Below are 19,842 nucleotides of genomic sequence, written 5' to 3' on the forward strand. Positions count from 1 at the left end.
TGGACCGTTATTCATTAAGAATTAAGTTAAAAGGAATGCTTCTAATTTTTCAACATGTTATATGCAATAATATAATCATATAATAACAATATAATAATATTGTGGAAAAAATAAAAAAAGGAAAACAGATGTAAATTTTTTCTCAATTTTTAAGTCACTATAAGTAAATGCAGTTTTTGAAGTCTTTACATCATGTGTTCCTCTGACACAAATTGGAAATTATTATCAAAGAAGCAATATCAATTGATTTTCTTCATTTTAACAAAGGGAATCAACTATTACCTTTGGAACATTTTACAAGCCACATCTTCTGAACACAGACTTTGTTCCTCTTCGCTGTAGTTAACTTTAAACTTTGGATATGTAATGTCAGTTAAATCTATCTCAGCTGAAAAATATTGAGTAAGTTTGGTAAAAATAAATAAATTACAAAAGTTTGGTTAGAGTTGTTAAAATAAAGCTAACAATCCCCAGCACTAAGTTATACATATTACATTGTTTGTACTTTTTGATGACATCACTACAGAAAATTTGACACCAGCCAGTCAATCATCTCTTAATGAAATGCTTGGTTCACTGATACTATTTTGAAATTTTGTTTTAATATTTTTAATGTCATCAGAATTTAATTATGTTTCAGTACTGTGATGACCTATATATTACAAATCTTTTTAAAATATTTTTGTTCTCTGGAGTGCAAAAACCAGACATAAACAATCACACAAAAGTAAGCAATAAATGTCTAGACACATTAGAAGACAACTGTATAACACCTACCTGTAACCATAGTATTGTGTAGTGGATGTTCAAATGACAATGTCATATTTTGTAAAGACAAGGCATTCAGTTCAAATACAACAGAAGAATCTGAAAATCACATAGAAAAATCAAAATAAGACTATTTGTGTGATTAATCATAACAAGATTTCATAACAACGTTTTTATTCTCCATGCTTCCATGTTATCAGTCACTAATGAAAATTACTGATATCATCAATTGCACTTTTGCACTCATAGACTAAGTGTACCAAATTCTGTTGTGTTGTTTACTGAATGTACAAAATGTTTTGGTAAGTGAAGATACACCTGACTGCAGTGAAAATAAGTAGCTTTTTATGTTGTCACAAGGAAAGGTCATTTCAATATCAAAATTGAAAATTCTGAATATGGCTGTTCATACATGTAACCATTATCCTTCTCAGCAGGTTAAAATTTATGTGACCCAAAAAACTACATTAAATATATACTGAATAAATAACTACAAGATGTTCTCTAAAAAACTGACCTTGACTAGCATTAGGTCTAATACTGCTCCCTATCACAGTATTAAAGATCAGTTGTTGTCGTAGACAGTTCAAAACTTGAGCAACATATGTAGGATGTGTGAACGGAACCTTACTGACCATAACAGCAGGTTGTTCTATTGAGCACCCGTTTATATCATTCAAATAAAATACATGTTGTTGATCTGGCAAGGACTGAAAACAAATCAAATTAAAAATGTTATAACTTCAAACTAATTAATCTTTAAATACTAGTTAAGACGGTTTAAGTTTATATATTCTTCTATTCATGATTTTAAATGCAAATCTTCAGTGAAATTTCCATTTTATACTTTAAGTAACAAAATGTGTCCTGGTACACTGATGCCCTGAAATTCAAAGGAACATCAAACATGAAGAGGGTATGGCATGGATTTTAAAACATGAAGTGGGTGTGGCACAGATCTCATCCACAATACTATTAATCATGCGTCAGAATGCAATAAATTTCAAATCAAACAAATAAAGGCAGTATAGATTATTGGCATAAATATTATGGCAAACAGGAAGTTTATGTTAGATTACCAACTGTATAACCCATCATACTGAATCTTGTATAGGGTTCATGTAGACATACACACAAGTAGACTAACAATCAGTGATACTGTTGTCCTTTTTTCATAACTACTTCATCCAATTTTTACTTGGAAAAGATGCATAATCTTCTTAAATTTGGAAATAAGGATGTAAAATAAAAGTCTCATCGTCATCATTTAATCAGTGTAATTTTGAACAGAAACATCAAATGATATCCTACCCTTTGAGTACCTATTTGGAAATATAGTTCATCTTCTTTGGATTAATTTTTAGCCATTTTTATGACAAATAGAGGAACTTTAATTAGGGGACAAAGCCTTATCGAGGAGGTAATTTGAGGCAAAAATTATCATTGACTATAATTAAATGTAGATTACTAAGGAAAACTTTTGTTGGTTCCACATTTAAGACAGAGAAACAGCCCATAGTGGAGGTAAATTAATCACATGTTTTGTCAGGATTTATGTAGTTCTCACTTGATAATAACCGGAAAAAGATCGAAATTTAAAAATCTCTAACTTATTATTGAAGTCTTACACTACTGACTAATATGGAAAATCCTAAGTAATAACCTATATGTATTGTCTTCATCCTCATGCAATAAATTAATTAGATGCTTCTAATAATATTAAAGTAAGATTAGTACCTTTATGTTTATGCTTACATGTATATAAATTGTAAGAAAGCTACATTATTTGAGAATTGAATATTAATAAAGCTGAAACTACTGTAATAACTTCGACATTACTTAGAATTTAATAAGTTAATCGAATATAATAAGTTAATTTTACCACAGTAATTACACAAGGAATAACTTAATTATAATGTAAAACACTCTATTATAACCACTAATAAGTACATGTATACTTTTTAATCCAAAACAATAAAGAAAAGGCAATATGATTTATTCATTAAAGCCCTTTCAGGTGTAAACGATTGGTTTGTCTCATCAACAATGGCTTCATTATGATATTCTGTACTTACAACAAAGAATTCTTCAACAGTGTTACATTTATAGACCTCTGACAGTAATAAATTAATCAGACTACTCTGTTCTCCCACAGTTATCACATCTAAGTCTGAAAATAATACATTCTCCTTAACACATACAAGTACAAATCTTGGGACAAATTTTTGCAAGACTACTTCTTCACAGCTGTCCTTTATGAATTACACTAAATACTGAATCTAACTGTTTATGAAACATTTGGAAAAATATTTAAAAGAAAAGAGTCAAAATTGATTAAATGACTGCATGCAAATAAATGAACATTCATTTCCATCCTCAATTACTGAAACTTTTTTTTCCTTGTTGTGAAAATCTGGGTTCTTTTTTTCAATTGTTTCATAATTAAACTTACTGAACAATTCAGCATATCAGCCCTGAAATTGACAAGTTAATAATAATAATGAGGAAAATATGATTTCTTGAAAATTCCTAATTTCAACCCCAACACATACCTAACACTATCCTCCTCGCATTACAAAATGAAAAGTTTTCCAAAAAATATAAGTGTAACTTACTTGTGACATTTTTTATAGCTTTCACCACTGACAGAGCAACTGGTATAGGCTGAGGTAAAACTAGCACAAAATATGCTGACAACATACAGCTGTTAACATTGGATAAACCTTGGAATGATGGCAAGCTGTAAGAACAGTAAATCAAAATTAAAGACATTCCATAGTGTTTGAGTCATCTGCAGGTTTTACCAGGTCTACAAACAAAGCAGAAATTAGAAGTAAATATACAGTCGTAACGGTAAAATCCCCATTTGAAATAGTGAAAAAAATCATCCCTGCATCTTAAACAATAAATACAGGTCTGTTAGTTTTTATTCTTATTAAAAAAAGATAGGCATGAAAAATACTGGAAGCAAGTTTACATAAAGGTATCATAATCTGCAGGCAACGACTTCAGAATTTTTTTTTGACAATTAACAAGGGCATACATCTATGTCTCAAAATAAAAGATAATGAGAACACATCTCCAAAGAGGCAAATAAGGCTTTCAGGATAGGAAAGGCTGAGAAAACTGATGCATGAAGTTTTCTGGTGAAACTAGTTTTCAAAAAGTTTGGAAAAATGTAGGATTTTCACCAAATACTTCACCAAACAAAAGGCTCCCAGGAGCCTGAATTGCTCATCTGGTTAAATTTTTATTTGTTTTTGCCTTAAATAAATTAAACAAGGAGTTGTCCAACAATTTTGCCTCAAGAAGACTTTGAATAAGTATCATTTCAGCAACTGAAAGTTTCTTTCTCGGCTGATATCTGTTAAAAAAAAAAAAAAAAAAAAAAATCACCTGCCAAGGGCAATAACCCTAACAAATAATCATTTGACAACTTTGATCCCTGAAGACTTTTGTAGGCCTTATGATATGGATCATTTCAGCAGCTGTAGGTTTTGGAGGTTTATGACAAAACTCCTGACTGACTCCTTTGTTATACTTTTAGTAACAGTGGCCATGTTTTTCCACGGATCAAAAATCCCTAAATAAGTTCTTTGAAAGATACCCTAAGGAATTTTCATACCAAATTTGGTTCAAATTGTCTGGTATTGTCAGAGGAGAATATTTTTGAAAGAAATAACAATAAAAATAGCAAAAAAACTTTGAAAAAGAACAATAACTCCAATATGGCTTGACAAATTTTGACACAGATAGATCTCATCATGCTGAACACTTTTATGTAAGAATTTGGCTAAACCTTATGGTTTTGGAGATATATGCAAAAAACTACTGTCTGACCCCCATGTTCTATTTTTTAATAATGGCTGTCATGTTTTTTGACAAATAAAAAATCTCCACATAAGTTCTATGCATGATACCCAAAGGAACATTCTTCCTATATTTGATTCCAATTTGTCAAGAAGTATCAGAGAAGATTTTTGAAAAAAATAACATTAAAAATAAGTGAAAAAGTCGAAAAAGGGCAATAACTCCAACATGGCTTATCAGATAAAAATGAAAATTTGACCACAAATAGATCTCATCATGCTGAACACTTTAATCATGTCAGAATTTGGCTAAACCCAACAATTTTGGAGATATTGGCAAAAAACTACTGTCTGACCCCTATGTTCTATTTTTAGTAATGGCTGCCATGTTTTTTGACAAATCAGTTCCATGCAGGATACCCAAATGAACATTCATATAAAGTATGGTTCAAATTCAAAGTCATGTCGAGGAAAAGAGTTTTGAAAAATTGTTAATGATGACAAGTGATGGCAATAGGTCACTCGGCCGTTGGCCTGGTGAGCTAAATATTTCAGTCTTTTTCATATGGATTTTAAGGAATTAATAAGGAAAATACGGAACTTAGGAAAATAAGGGCCCACTTGAAAGCCTGTAAATGGCAAATTGGGAAGAAAGTTTACCTTCGGAAAAGTAAAATCAGGATTTGAAATAGTAACCCTGAGCATCCTTGATTCTTAATAAATCAGAAATTGTATTACAGTGACTTTTTAATCAAGTAGTTTGAAGCTGATAAATTGTCTTATGAAAATATAAAAATCTACCTTTCTGTGAAGTCCAGTATAAGAAGTCCATAGGTCTTGCAAAACAATCAGAAGTACACATCAAATAAAAAAAAATTATAGGACAAGTCAAGCAATTTCATAGTTTCAAAGTTGTTTACTAAACTTGTATCTTTAAGTGTAAATGGTCAGAATATATATAGAATTTACACGTTTAAATATTTCCAAGCTGGAAGAGATTTTACCTTTTACCGTCAGGATTGACAACACTCATGAGCGGCATGGTCTGTAACCTGTTCTGGGAGGGACTTTGCTGGATACACACTGTCACACTTTGACCTAACTCATGCTCAGTAATGGCTGTAAAGGATAAGACAAAAAGGAAATTAACAAAGAATTAGAATAAGATGTCTCCTTCTAACATTATATAAAACACACTCACTAAAGTAAATGCAAAAAAAACACCCAAATAATATATGTACAAAAAAAACATTTTCTACTTTTTTGCAAGTAAGTATTCAAAAATACAGTACCCAACTACAAGTCATCAGGTAGAAGGAGTGAATTCTGAAGAATAAAACCCATACTATGATAGAAGCACTTTTCCATTGAGTTTCCTTTGTTTCATTTTTTTTTTAAATTTAATTTATGGGTTTGTAGCAAATATCCTATCATGAATTTACTAGGACACATATAAATTGAATGAAATAAGTCTGTCCACATTTTCTTTAAAGAGACTGCATTGGCTTCAGACATAATACTAAGAAGTCAACTGAAAAAAGTGGTAATTTGGCAAATCAGTATTAAATATGCAAAAAGAAAAAGAGCTGTAATGGTAAAATCTGGACTTGATAAAACAGAATAAAGCCAAGAAAATCATCTCTGGGGGTAACCACTCACAATATGCCATCCCAAAGGCTGTTACATTACAATGTATTTTCCTTATCAAATAATCAATCAACAAATAAATAATGAAGAGCAAAAGTAAAAAAGGACAAGACTAAATACTTATCTTACCCTCAACTGTCATCGGATGAGGAGAGTTACTTCTCTTGTCTAAAAGGTCATAAGGTGACACAAAGTAGATCAGTTTCATTGGATAACCTGAAAAAATTGATAGTGATGATGAAACTAATGCTGATATTGAAATAAGAAGTATATTCATTGGCATTAAGTAACAGTCCACATACATTTCGGACATTGCCAATGGCAAAGTGATTCATGGTGAAGAAAAACCCACCGAACAAATGATGCCTTTTCAGTCTACATATGCTATACTTTCACAAAACAATAATTATTTCTGCACTCAGATCTGCACTTTTTAGAATATCATACATTCATCTCTCACTAAAAACCAAATGAAACCAAATCAAGAACGATAACTCTTGCAAAGTCCAATTTCATGTACAATCTATATGTTTATCTCAAAAGAAATAAAAACTAGGCATGGTTAGGTGATCAGAATATGTTTCTGAACAAGAAGAAAAACTGAGATCAGTGGATTTTTGACATGCATGAATCACCTTCTGTCTAATTTTTAGAACAAGTGTTTTGTATTTTGTGCGATTAAGGTGATACTGTATTCTTTTCTAGTTGATTGCATGCGAAAACAATCACTAAATCCTCTACTTGTACAAAAATATTGAATAAGGCATGAGGTTTTATGGTACAGAAACGTTCTATGCAAATGACATTAGTTACAATAACTTAGACAAACGTCACATTTCATTTTTAATTACCTCCCTTCCTTGGCAGAAGTATACCCAACGGAGACTTGTGGATGCAATTAGAAACACCTTTAATGGAACTGAAAACAAAAAATAAAAAAAACATCTTAAATTCTTTAATTGTTTACTATTAAACAGTAAGTGAATAAAACATACTACACATATTTCTTCCTATTTCAGAAATCATGATTGATGACTAGCCTGTAGTCCCTTTTAGTATGAAAGTGAAATGTTCACACTAAAACTACAAGAAATTTTCAAAATTTGCAAACTGTTTAATAAAATGAACACATTATTTCATTGATATTCAGCCCCGTGCAGGTACGGGTGTGAAAAGAATAGGCCTGCAGCAGCGCTAAGCTTGTCGTAAAAGGCGACTAAATAGTGCTCAGAACCCTAGCCGGGGGCTAGGGCGCTCTGCCCACGGAGCAACTGGGATGTGTGCCCCAGGTGGTGGAATGGGGTACCCCTGGCGTGTTACATGCTGGGGTTGTCAGGTTATAATACGGAAAACCTGACAGCAAACCATAGTGGTGCACTGTGTAGGGAAAGATGCCACGTTCCTTGCATGTTAAAGAACCCTACTGTGGTATTCTCCCGGAGTAGGAACCATAGGGCTCCGCAACAGGAGGCTAAATTGCCCGACCCTACCCACCTCTCCCTATTTTCAGTGGCAATCAAAATTTCTCGACCCCATTGTCCTTGTGTCCTATCCCTTTTTCATTTCATCATTTCATGTTCCTTTTATCATCAATTTCATGTTCATCGTCTGAATATAGCTGAAATATTGCTGCTCGGACATTATACCCCAACAAACAAACAAACATCATTGATATTCAGATGAAGTAGGATTTTGAACAAAGTTTCCTCATTCCTGTACTTGCACATTGAATGAGATTGTAGAATACTTTTCTTGTTTCTCAGTTGAGCATTCTGCACATAGATATAGACAAACACTTTGTTCTCAAATCACATTGCCATAGACCATAGCAAATTACTCAAAAGTTTGACCCACACTAACAAAGAGAACAAAGAAATACAAGCAAAGTTACATTCTTACCTTTGTAACTGGGCCAAATCATTCAAATCTGTCTCCAGTGACTGTAAGGCTAAATAAGCTTTTGATTTTTGCTTTCTGTAAAAAAAAATAGCCTAAATAGAGAATTTATCATTCACAAACATTACAGCTTCTCTTGGATAAGTTGACCAATATTATACTTTTCAATTGTGGTTTTTAATGAGGTCAATATATTACATTTGGACATTGAAGGTGAACAAAGTTCAATATCATTCAAGCAAGTCAATAAACGGTGTATTGAAATCTTTAATTGTCATGCATAACAATCTTTGTTGTGTATACCAATCTCTGATTTGATAGATTAGTGCTGTTAGCACTGGAGGTGATAGATCCTTGTGAAAATAAAAGCATACACAGTCAATTTCAAAGATCATCATCTTCTGGTACGGGAGTAGACTCCGCAAGGAGTGTGGAACCTCCAGGAACTTGCCATGCTATATACATGAAAATGGGGGTCAGAAATTTAACATTAAAAGACAAGTTCACAATTTATTACAATTAATGTTAAAATAGTTGAAAAAATTCCAAAAATATCAAACCGAAAGTCATAGACTTTTGGTTCCCGCCACTGTACATAATGGGAAAAACATTAATTTAAAGCTAAGGACTCCCAAAAACTACACTAAATGTCTGCAATGGTAAATTTTAGAACATTTAACATGTAATAGGTAATTTCCCAGAGTCTGTTTCAGCTGTTGTAGATGAGATTTCAAACTTGACTTGCCTCATCAAATTTTCATGATTTAAAATAAAACTGTAGCAATAAATTTGCATTAGCCATATAATTTAGAATTGCCTTTTTTCCCTGAAAATGCTTTATGAAATAATATGTAGATCAATAATTAAATAGTTTCCTACTTCACACACATTTACAAATTTTGTTTCATTTCACCTTATTCACAATTTTTTAAACCAGCCCAAAATCAATTTCAATTACATTCCAATTTTTTCAACAGTCTATTTTTTCCTTTCCTGTAGATTTATTTAAATATAAAACCAACTTCATCTGAAAAAAATAATTTCCAAGACATACGTACTTAAGATTTTAAAATTTAAAATATAGACACTTCTTATAAATTTAATTGTTCCTTCCGATTTTACTTGGCAAAAATTACTGCTCTTCACTTTCTGTTTATTAATCATAAAATATTGATGAAATGAAGTAGAATTTGACTAATAATGTTACATGAAACATGCTTAACACATTTATTGTTTCTTGACACATTCTGCAAAAGCTTAATTTCCTTTATGCAATGTTTTTACTTAACATCTTTCAAAGCCAAAACAGAACTTAAATCCCTAAAATCTTTAATTAATTTGAACACTAGATCACAGTTTTATTTGCAGTAATAATTGAATATCACAAAGCTGAATAATTGCCTGAAACATATTTATGATTTTAAAGAGATGTTGATTAGTATAAAAGGAATTACATATGAACTACTATTTTGTGCAGTGTTCATAAATAGTACAGAAATTCCTCTGATGAACCAATGACATAAGGTATTATGATCCTGAAAAATCAAGAACCCAAAAAATGGAACTTCACCAGCTTTAACCAATTCTCTGGTTGAAAGGATATTTTGTTAGTGAACATGGACTCATGCTTGTTAAGACTAGTTCTTACTTGTCTCCTGGTATTTTGTAAATGGAGAGAAAACCCTGTAGGTGACCAGAGAACTCTTCATAATCTTCTTTAATGAGAACTTCTGTCAGCTCTTCACAACTCTGAAACATAAACAGTTTCGAACAGTTAAATTTAAGAGAATGGATAAGGGGAATATGTCAAAAAGACAAAATCCCACTGGGATAAAAAATGTCAGCTCAAGGACACATGGGTCTCCAGTGAATAACAAGGAAACCTACACATCACTAGACAGGCTGCTGCTGGCCCCAAAACAACATTATACATAGGTACAACGAAATAGTTTCCCCCACATAGGCAAAACATGAAGTCGCACATATCATCTTCCTAAGCATATATCCACTTATATAGGTACTTGATATAGGACTGCATCGAACATAGCTTACAACAAATGCTCTATATAAAGCCATACACCAAATTTGAAATTAACCCATTCATTTGAAATCTACACAATTGTGAGGAAGTTCAGACAGATGGATGAAAATTGGTCAAGGTGATTACACTGTATTATCCACTTGTTGAGTGGTGGTATAATATGTTTTGTAATTTACTATCATTTTATTTCTTAATCTTGCTGTATATAATAATTATTCATTTTCATGCCAAAACAATTATGTAAGTCACATGATAAAGATTTGTGAAAAGCACAACAACCTGTAGTATGAAAGAAAGTAAAACTAAAAACCAAACCAAGAACAACTTTCAAGAAATTAAATCTTTAATAGTTTTATGTTAATATTTATACATGTACATGCATCAATATTAACATGTCATTTATTGCCATGGCAACAGATTACTAACCACTGATTCTCCATGGTGACAGACTCTGACATCCTTGACAATTCCCTTGGTATCCATGGTGATTTCTACAATAAACATTTCACAACTAATGCATGCTGGTTTTTCTGGCAGTGCTGGTGGACTGAAGGCTAGGTTAAGCTGACGGGATATTGATTCTAACTTCTCCAGAAGGGTTTGTTGGTTCTCAACTAATTAAAAGACACAGTGCACATTAACATATATACATGGATAATACATTGTTAATTGTATAGTTTATTTGTACAAATACATGTTCAGAAAAATGGAAAAAAAAATAAATTTGAGGCTGAACCTGATTTTAGACTCAATGTTTCAATAAAGACATCAATAATTCATTCTAATAGATATGAACTTAATATTTATAAATCATTGAAACCTAGGTGTCATTTTATTTTGTTTTATGGTCAATTTTCCAATATTTTTCTAGTAGTTCAATTATTCATTCAATAAAAGCATACTTAACCACAGTCTATGTTTGTGGTGTACATTGTAGACTGTAGATCACAACAGTTAGGTATAACTGTATATGGTATGTCTGTGTACATCATACACTGTACACCATTAACAGTGATAACTGTACATTATACACTGTACATCACTAAAGGTAACGTATATAATTGTACATTGTATAGATTTGTACATTACAAACTGTATACCACTAACTGTGACATATACAACTGTACATTGTATGTCAGTGTACATTATACACTATACACCACTAACAGTGACATATATAACTGTACATTGTATGTCTGCATAAATCATATACTGTACACCACTAACAGTAACATACATGTATATAACTGTACACTGTATGTCTGTGTACATTATACACTAGACACCACTAACAATGACGTATATAACAGTACATCACTTATGGTGAAGTATATTGTACACTGTACAAATTATACTTACCTTTGATTGCCTTTTGTAGCTTGTCTACACAAGATAAAATCCTTGACCTTTCCAATGCATCTGACTGACTTCGTTTATCCTGTAAAACATAGAAGAAAGTTCTACATCGTATGTGAAAAATCATTGATGGAAACAAAGTCATTTTTTTTACTAGATGAACATACTGACAAAATAAACACCATTTGATTTACTATTCATGAATAATCATGTCTAGTAAAATGTAAACACTAATTAAGGACTAATGAGTAATGATATTAATTATTTGTAAAACAAAGTTCTAAAAATGTGGATGTGGATAATGATGGAATGTCCATATCAGAAAAGGAACTTAGGAAACATGTAACATTAAACCAGACACATGTGTTAGTACAATGGTTTATACAAAGAAACTATCCTATATAATCTTCATTTATTCATAAATGGTATATTCATTGTAATGAATTTTAATTCAATAATTTTCAATGTTTACGACACAACTACTTTCACAATATTGATATCTTTAACATCGCAATAAACGTGAGGCCCATTATGACATTTATAATTATGACTTTATGTAACAGTGAAATGTCAGTAGACCCTAAGGAATTAATAAAAGCCCAATACAGCCATGTTCCATGAACAACCTTTAATTCATGACACGCCATGTCCTTTACCAAGTTTATAGTATGTTCTCACTGTTTGACATTCCTTCCTGTTATTTTTTTAACCAAATTATTCATTCATTTAAATTCCTTCTTCCAGCTGGAAGCTTAATACATGCTGTGGATTAATTGCATAAAATATCTTTATAATGAATTAAAACTTCTCACTAAAATGAACATTGTCTTCCACAGTTAACTTGACTGGTCAAATTTTAATGAAGTCCATAGCTAGTAATCCAGTGACTGAGCCTGGTCACCATACAATATTCAATTAAGTGACAATTACACTATTCCAATGAATTGTGGTTCCATTATCGTCTATTGAATTTGGATTAACACAGGAACTTATTGGCAAATAAATCAATCTTAATTTTCTTCTTAATTTTACCAGGCACAAAAACAGCCATGTTACCTTCCTTGTATTCAGTGGTAATTCGTTGAGAAACGATTCTCTTACACATAATTGAAATTTGACACTGTTGTGACATGATCTATTCAATGGAACACTCTACTAACACACAACATTCAATTTATAACAGATACTAGATTAGGTTGGAGTTTGTTTTAATATCCATCAGCATTTGGTCTAAAGCTTTAGCATGTTACAAGAAGCTTTGAGCTACAAGTATGAAATTTAAGGACTTAATTCAATGTTGTTCTCATGTCCAACAACTGCAAGTCCCATAAAAATGTTTAGAATTGTTAAGAAATAAAAATCAGCAGTCGTCCAATAGCTGATGGCTACTAGATTTTGAGCTGGGCTACCAAACTTTTTGGTAAAATTTAGTTGAATATATAAAAAATAAAAAAAAACAAAAATAAGATCTGGGCTACCAGCCTGTATTTCCTAATTTCTGTTTTATTATTTCAGAACTACTGTAACAACATGTAATGAATAAATGTACAAATTGAATATTCATATTGGAAAAAAAGTATTACAAAAATTTTAATAAATTAAATACTGCAAAAAAAGCATAGTAGATAAACAACTCAGCAATTTCATGTCATTGCTTCATTGTAATAATTCTTCTCCTCTGAATCACTTCTAATGCTTAAGATGTGTATCATTTTTCAAAGATTGAGAAGACAGAATCTAACAGATCACTCCTATACAAAGATTGAGAAGACAGAATCTAACAGACCACTCCTATACAAAGATTGAGAAGACAGAATCTAACAGATCACTCCTATACAAAGATTGAGAAGACCGAATCTAACAGATCACTCCTATACAAAGATTGAGAAGACAGAATCTAACAGACCAATCCTATACAAAGACTGAGAAGACAGAATCTAACAGATCACTCCTATACAAAGATTGAGAAGACAGAATCTAACAGATCACTCCTATACAAAGATTGGGAAGACAGAATCTAACAGATCACTCCTATACAAAGATTGAGAAGACAGAATCTAACAGATTAGACCACTCCAATACAAAGATTGAGAAGACAGAATCTAACAGATCACTCCTATACAAAGATTGGGAAGACAGAATCGAACAGATCACTCCTATACAAAGATTGAGAAGACAGAATCGAACAGACCACTCCTATACAAAGATTGAGAAGACAGAATCTAACAGACCAATCCTATACAAAGACTGGGAAGACAGAATCTAACAGATCACTCCTATACAAAGACTGGGAAGACAGAATCTAACAGATCACTCCTATACAAAGATTGGGAAGACAGAATCTAACAGATCACTCCTATACATAGATTGAGAAGACAGAATCTAACAGATCAGACCACTCCTATACAAAGATTGAGAAGACAGAATCTAACAGACCAATCCTATACAAAGATTGGGAAGACAGAATCTGACAGATCACTCCTATACAAAGATTGGGAAGACAGAATCTGACAGATCACTCCTATACAAAGATTGAGAAGACAGAATCTAACAGACCAATCCTATACAAAGATTGAGAAGACAGAATCTAACAGATCACTCCTATACAAAGACTGAGAAGACAGAATCTAACAGATCACTCCTATACATAGATTGAGAAGACAGAATCTAACAGATCAGACCACTCCAATACAAAGATTGAGAAGACAGAATCTAACAGATCACTCCTATACAAAGATTGGGAAGACAGAATCTAACAGATCACTCCTATACATAGATTGAGAAGACAGAATCTAACAGATCACTCCTATACAAAGATTGGGAAGACAGAATCTAACAGATCACTCCTATACAAAGATTGAGAAGACAGAATCTAACAGATCACTCCTATACAAAGATTGAGAAGACAGAATCTAACAGATCATTCCTATACAAAGATTGAGAAGACAGAATCTAACAGATCACTCCTATAGATGATATCAACAAATAAGTCTATTCATATTTTTTGTAATAAATGTAGATTACATGTACTCTGTACATGTATTAAAATTTTAATGTACAAAACAGCTGACATATAAAAGTAAGACACTCTTACTAGTCTATGACATTAGTTCACAAATGCAGTGATCAACAGAAATGATCTATCTAGGACTTACACATCAAGCAAAACATATCATTTTCAAACGAAGAGCTGTACAATCAGTGTATACTATGCCTGTCCCCTATAAGTTTGTCTTTATACTTGAAATAAAGTGAATATTTATGATAGACTAATAAAGGTTAAAAGCATTGCTCAATTAGAATGTGCCCAAGAGAACATGTCCCCACAATATGCATTGATCTAATTGCATGATACAGAAAGTAGTGATTAGATATAATAGACTAACAAGAAAATCACCCCATTCTTTATTAATTAAGTCACTTAATTCAAAAATGTAAAATAAATTTACCTAAGATTCATGGAAATTACTAGTGTTTTTTACTTATACATGTAGTTAAAAATGGAAAACTTCCCTATTTCTGAAGTACTGCAACTCAAGCTCTCTAAGTGTTCAATACCTTTTCTCCTGTCCCAAGGAGCCATAATATACCAAAAATCATTCAGATGGAAAAACAAAATAGGAGGATTACAATGGAAGCATGTGATACAGGGTTTGTGAAAGTTTCATCAAAATCCATATAACTGTTTCAGAGGAGCTGTGTACAGGAAAAAGGCATCACTTGATTGACAAATGACTAAGTCTAAACTAGTTAAGTTGTATCCGGAAGCTTAAAGGAGAAGACCATGTTATTGTGCAAGTCATAAATATTGAAACTAATCGGTTAAATATTCATGAAAATTAAATTGAAACAAATTAATTTCCTTTTCTTAATTAATAAATCGAGATTTATAAATAGGAAATTTGAATTTCCCGCACTTATGTGCGCCACCATGACCAGTTGAACTGTGACGTCACGAAGTCCATTTGTAAAGTGAAAGTAAATAGGTAATTGATTATGATGTCCAAAGAAATCGCCAATTTGGGACTTTTCCCCTATAATTTCAACCCAAATTAAATAGAAGAAATTGAGGAACAACATGTAAAAGCAAATGTCAGACATGATTGACAAACAACAGGATTTGCAGCCAGATGACTAGTATTTGTAGGGAAAATCTTATGACTACTTCCAAAGAATGTTTGTGTTGCTGGCAAAAAAAAAAAATTAAGAACATTTCTCTTTTATCATTAGTGCAATCGTAAGCTTGACCAGTCATCATGTTTAGGTGATTAGATAAACATGATCGTAGAAATATTTACGGAATATTCTTTGTTTACATATTATTTGCAGTATTTGTATCAGTACCAAACGGACTTAGCGATATCACGAGCCAATCGGAAGCTATCAGTAAAAATCAATAAAATTTGGCTATGATCTTCCTACAGATAGAAAAGTTCTGCAAGATGGCTATCCACTTATATTTCAAAGATTTCGAACTTTGCATAACCTTGAGCATTTTATAAAAGCACATTTTGCATTAAAGGTTATTTATTTTTGATTATGTGGGTATGATTTATCATAAGAGTCCAACTTAATGCAAAGGTGGTCTATCCCTTTAAACCTTCTAATAAGTTATTCAGATAGAAAACAAAACAAAATAAAAAACACATAATGGTGCATATGATAAATAAAATACTTGTGAAGGTTTCATAAAGAATGAATTTAATTCAAGTTCAAGAGGAGTTGCAGATGGGTTCTGAGGGCACACAAATGAACCAACATATGGACAGCATGATCACTTTAATATATCCCATTTTCCTAAGGGAATAAAGATAGGATTAAAGACTTTGAACCCTCACTAATATGAGCATTCACCTTTAAACCAAAGATTTTAGAAATCAATATTGGAGTAGATGTGTACTTACATTAGTTATAGCTAAGCGTACAGCCTTGATGGTTTCTGCCCAGTTACGATACTGAGAACTCCGAGACTGTAACTTTTCCATCAACATCTTTAACTGGCCAAGATCTTCTGGTGTCATTACTACAACAGAAGAATTTTCAGTGTTAAAAAGAAACAATGCTAACTTCAAAGATTGAAATGATTTTTCTATTATAGTTTAATGTAAATAGTGTGAGAAAAACAAGACTTACTTAACTTTTAAATTCAACCCTAAAAATACTGCATGTATTGTGAGCAGGCTGATTATACTTGAAAAATCTATTCACTTTGATTATGAATCAGAAAATGTTAACCCTTAGGTTGAATTACCTCCCTTATTAAGTATCTAACTATGTCTTTCTTGACACACCTAGTGTAGATTTTATCCAAAACCTTTACATATTGATTCATTAAACTGCTTAGTAGGAGTTATGCTTACAGATATATGAATGAACAGACAGACAATGTTACTTCATCAGACCAACTGTGTTTGCAAGGGCAAAAAAAAAAAAAAATGATCTATCAAAACAATGCTTTTGTCTTTACTTGCATTTGCTACATAATAAATGTGTTTTTCAGAACTTAAACCTTTATTTGAATTGAAACCAAAATCCTGATTAAACACTCATTTATACATGTACATACTGCATTGTTGCATAATTTTAGTGTATAACTAGATCATCAAATACACAGCCATTCTAAACTATACATGTACATACATGTAAATGTAATTTATAGTACTACATGTATGATACTGAACCGATATTGTTGGTAAATGATTCCCTGGAAGCTAGCAGAATAGGCATTTGATTACAGATAAACAATTAACTTCTACAAGCCTAGATTACAGAAATAACAATTCACCAACTGCTCTTAACTGGTATTTCCAGTTCCATTGTCACTGAAACTTTGTGTATGTAAGAGCCTTTGGTTCCACTGATCACATAGAACTTTGAAAGCATGAGTATTCATGTTCAGTACATTTTACCCCGGTACACGAGGACACTATCTTCAAGAGCATTTTACAAGTTGAAGTGATTTTTAAGGATTTTAGGCCAATATTCTGATGTTTACATTTAACATTGGATCTGTTTATCCTTCTACCTGAATTGACAAAATGAAAATTGAGAAATTACTCATAGACCAACTTAATTCTATTGAACATTTCATTAGTCTGACATATAAAATGTACATTTTTGTACATGTACATGTACAATGTATGTACGTAATTATATGCTTTATTGTTTATAATACATGTACATTTTTTGGTTTATAATTTGTTAAGCCATAACTTTTTATATATTTGTGCAAATAAATGCATGTAGATGATGTCTAATGTCTAAATCACCATTGAAACTTCATCAATGACAAAATATTAGTAAAAAAAATCCTTTTGGAATAATTTCAGTCCAACATATGTCATTGTAAGTCTGACAAACCATAAGTAAAGTTTCTGACCACATGCCCATGCAATTCCCCCTGTACAGATATGATCTAAAACAAATATTTTGGTAATTTGTCAAAATTAATATTGTCTATGAAAGACATTAATAATTTCTATTTTAAAAGAACAAGTTAATTGAAGCCAATAAAGTACATGTAAATGTTTCTTTAGTGCATGCATTTAGTCCACACTGGACAGCTTCATAACCTGTAAATATTTTCGTAAAGAAAAAAACTGAGAATTTTTTATTAAACCCCAGTTAAAGACATCAAAAGGCAGCATGCCAATATTTGAATCTATTTACAACACATTTCAAGTGTGACCTTTTACATATTTATCAGTACACGAGATTTGATTCTGTTCTTTTAAGAACTACTTTTACATGGAGGATTTTTCCAGTAAATACATGTGAGAGATTTTAAAGTATTTTCTAACTCTATGATCTTGGGTAATTATTTGACTCAGTGAAGTATAAACTGAATAGAATTTAGATCTGATGAAAGAAAAATTAAAAAAAAATATGTACACTGAATGTACACATCATTTGAACCATAAAAGAAAGTACAGACGGAAATACTATAGATTTTATTTAAAACACTATTACAAGAATGAAAGAACTACTACAATAAGAGATCTCTGCAATAACAACAGCTTAAGTCAAAATATCGGAACAGATTGAACAGAAATTCCTAGAAATATAGTTGACAATAAAATACAGTAAGTCTTGTTGACAGGTAAACAAGTGACAACATTATCATTAAAAACTGTATATGTTTATTATGTCATAAAATTGAAAATACTAAAAGCTTTGATAGGATTTAAATTTTATGCTTCAAATAAGAAAATTACCGTAACACACATGCAAGTGAATTTAAATGTAATAAAATCTCAGTAAGTTCCATCCACTTAATGTACAAAATAATCTCATTCCTGTACAGTCAGATGGGAAGTAACAAAGGGGAAGTACACAAACTTGTACAATTTACCAGCACTGTTTTAATTTTAAAAGGCTAATTTACTTCCTGGATTATACACTTCATAAGAACATCAACAAGTTTAGGATTGAAATAAAGTTTTTAAATGAATCCTAAAAAGATCATTCAACCTAAAAAAAAATCATACTAGTATATCAATTTCAAAAGACATATACTATTTTTAACATGCACCTTGAAAACATTTTGTTTTAATCATTTACAGAAATTATGTCGAAAACAATGGCAAACCAAGTTTTTTTCCCTCAATAACAACACTTACTACAACATTAACAAATACTATCCTTGTTCTTTGTGAAACCTGTCTAAAATGTCTTGTAACTTTTTACTTCAAAACATATAAAGTTGTAGTATGTCTTATGACCTTTGTGCACATTAAAGTGCTTGTAACATACAGTATCGGGCTGATACATCATAAAATCTTAAGTCAGTTATAATCAGCATCTTCTCTCAAGGTTTTGGAATTCAACTACATGTACATGTATAATACATGTACATTGTATAATACAAACATATACATGTATGAAAGTTTTGAATCACATTGCCCTGATGCTATCATTTTATCAGGATGCTATCCAAAAAGAACTTCTGATAGGGTCTAATACAAATGTGATGCTATAGTTCTTAGATGCAAGATGCTTATATTGAATATCAGGGGTTACCAGAATGCTATCTGTAAATCTTCAGTCATAGCCATCTTAATTTCAGTCAACAAGCCCCTACCCTTAATCTGAAAAGAATTTAATATACATGTAGGATACACTGGCTTTGAAGCAAAATTTCTGCAAGCCCGTCTACATTTTTCCAGCATTGGTCCCAATTTCAAAGACTGAATCTTAGGGAGAACACTGCATCCTGAATATACAGGTAATTATAGGCTTTGTCTATGGGAGACAGAACTAACTGAAACTAATGTGCTATGGGTGACATCACAACCAATCATTGGTAAATGGGAATATGCAAGACTT

The 19,842-nt window shown here is 31.6% G+C and overlaps 1 protein-coding gene across 2 annotated transcripts in view; it reads right to left on the reverse strand.

Annotated features, from left to right (window-relative positions):
• Positions 1-19,842, reverse strand: part of LOC148603901 (uncharacterized) — a 31,179-nt gene that overhangs the window by 7,623 nt on the left and 3,714 nt on the right. Inside the window, exons 1-14 of one of the 2 annotated variants that reach the window (XM_088551520.1) lie at positions 18,732-18,822; positions 16,422-16,540; positions 11,521-11,599; positions 10,588-10,775; positions 9,769-9,869; positions 8,124-8,198; positions 7,076-7,143; positions 6,354-6,440; positions 5,582-5,696; positions 3,384-3,508; positions 2,844-2,938; positions 1,286-1,478; positions 778-867; positions 283-388 (exon numbers count right to left, since the gene is read on the reverse strand). In XM_088551520.1, the coding sequence (XP_088407646.1) occupies positions 283-388; positions 778-867; positions 1,286-1,478; positions 2,844-2,938; positions 3,384-3,508; positions 5,582-5,696; positions 6,354-6,440; positions 7,076-7,143; positions 8,124-8,198; positions 9,769-9,869; positions 10,588-10,775; positions 11,521-11,599; positions 16,422-16,538 (1,439 nt within the window). In that variant the 5' untranslated portion in view covers positions 16,539-16,540; positions 18,732-18,822. Of the gene's footprint in view, positions 1-282; positions 389-777; positions 868-1,285; positions 1,479-2,843; positions 2,939-3,383; positions 3,509-5,581; positions 5,697-6,353; positions 6,441-7,075; positions 7,144-8,123; positions 8,199-9,768; positions 9,870-10,587; positions 10,776-11,520; positions 11,600-16,421; positions 16,541-18,731; positions 18,823-19,842 lie in introns of those variants that run through there. The other variant, XM_088551519.1, reaches the window with a different exon arrangement.

Source organism: Perna viridis, chromosome 11, assembly GCF_037379345.1.
Source record: "Perna viridis isolate PV_CMFRI_1.1 ecotype Kerala chromosome 11, ASM3737934v1, whole genome shotgun sequence".
Taxonomy (NCBI): domain Eukaryota; kingdom Metazoa; phylum Mollusca; class Bivalvia; order Mytilida; family Mytilidae; genus Perna; species Perna viridis.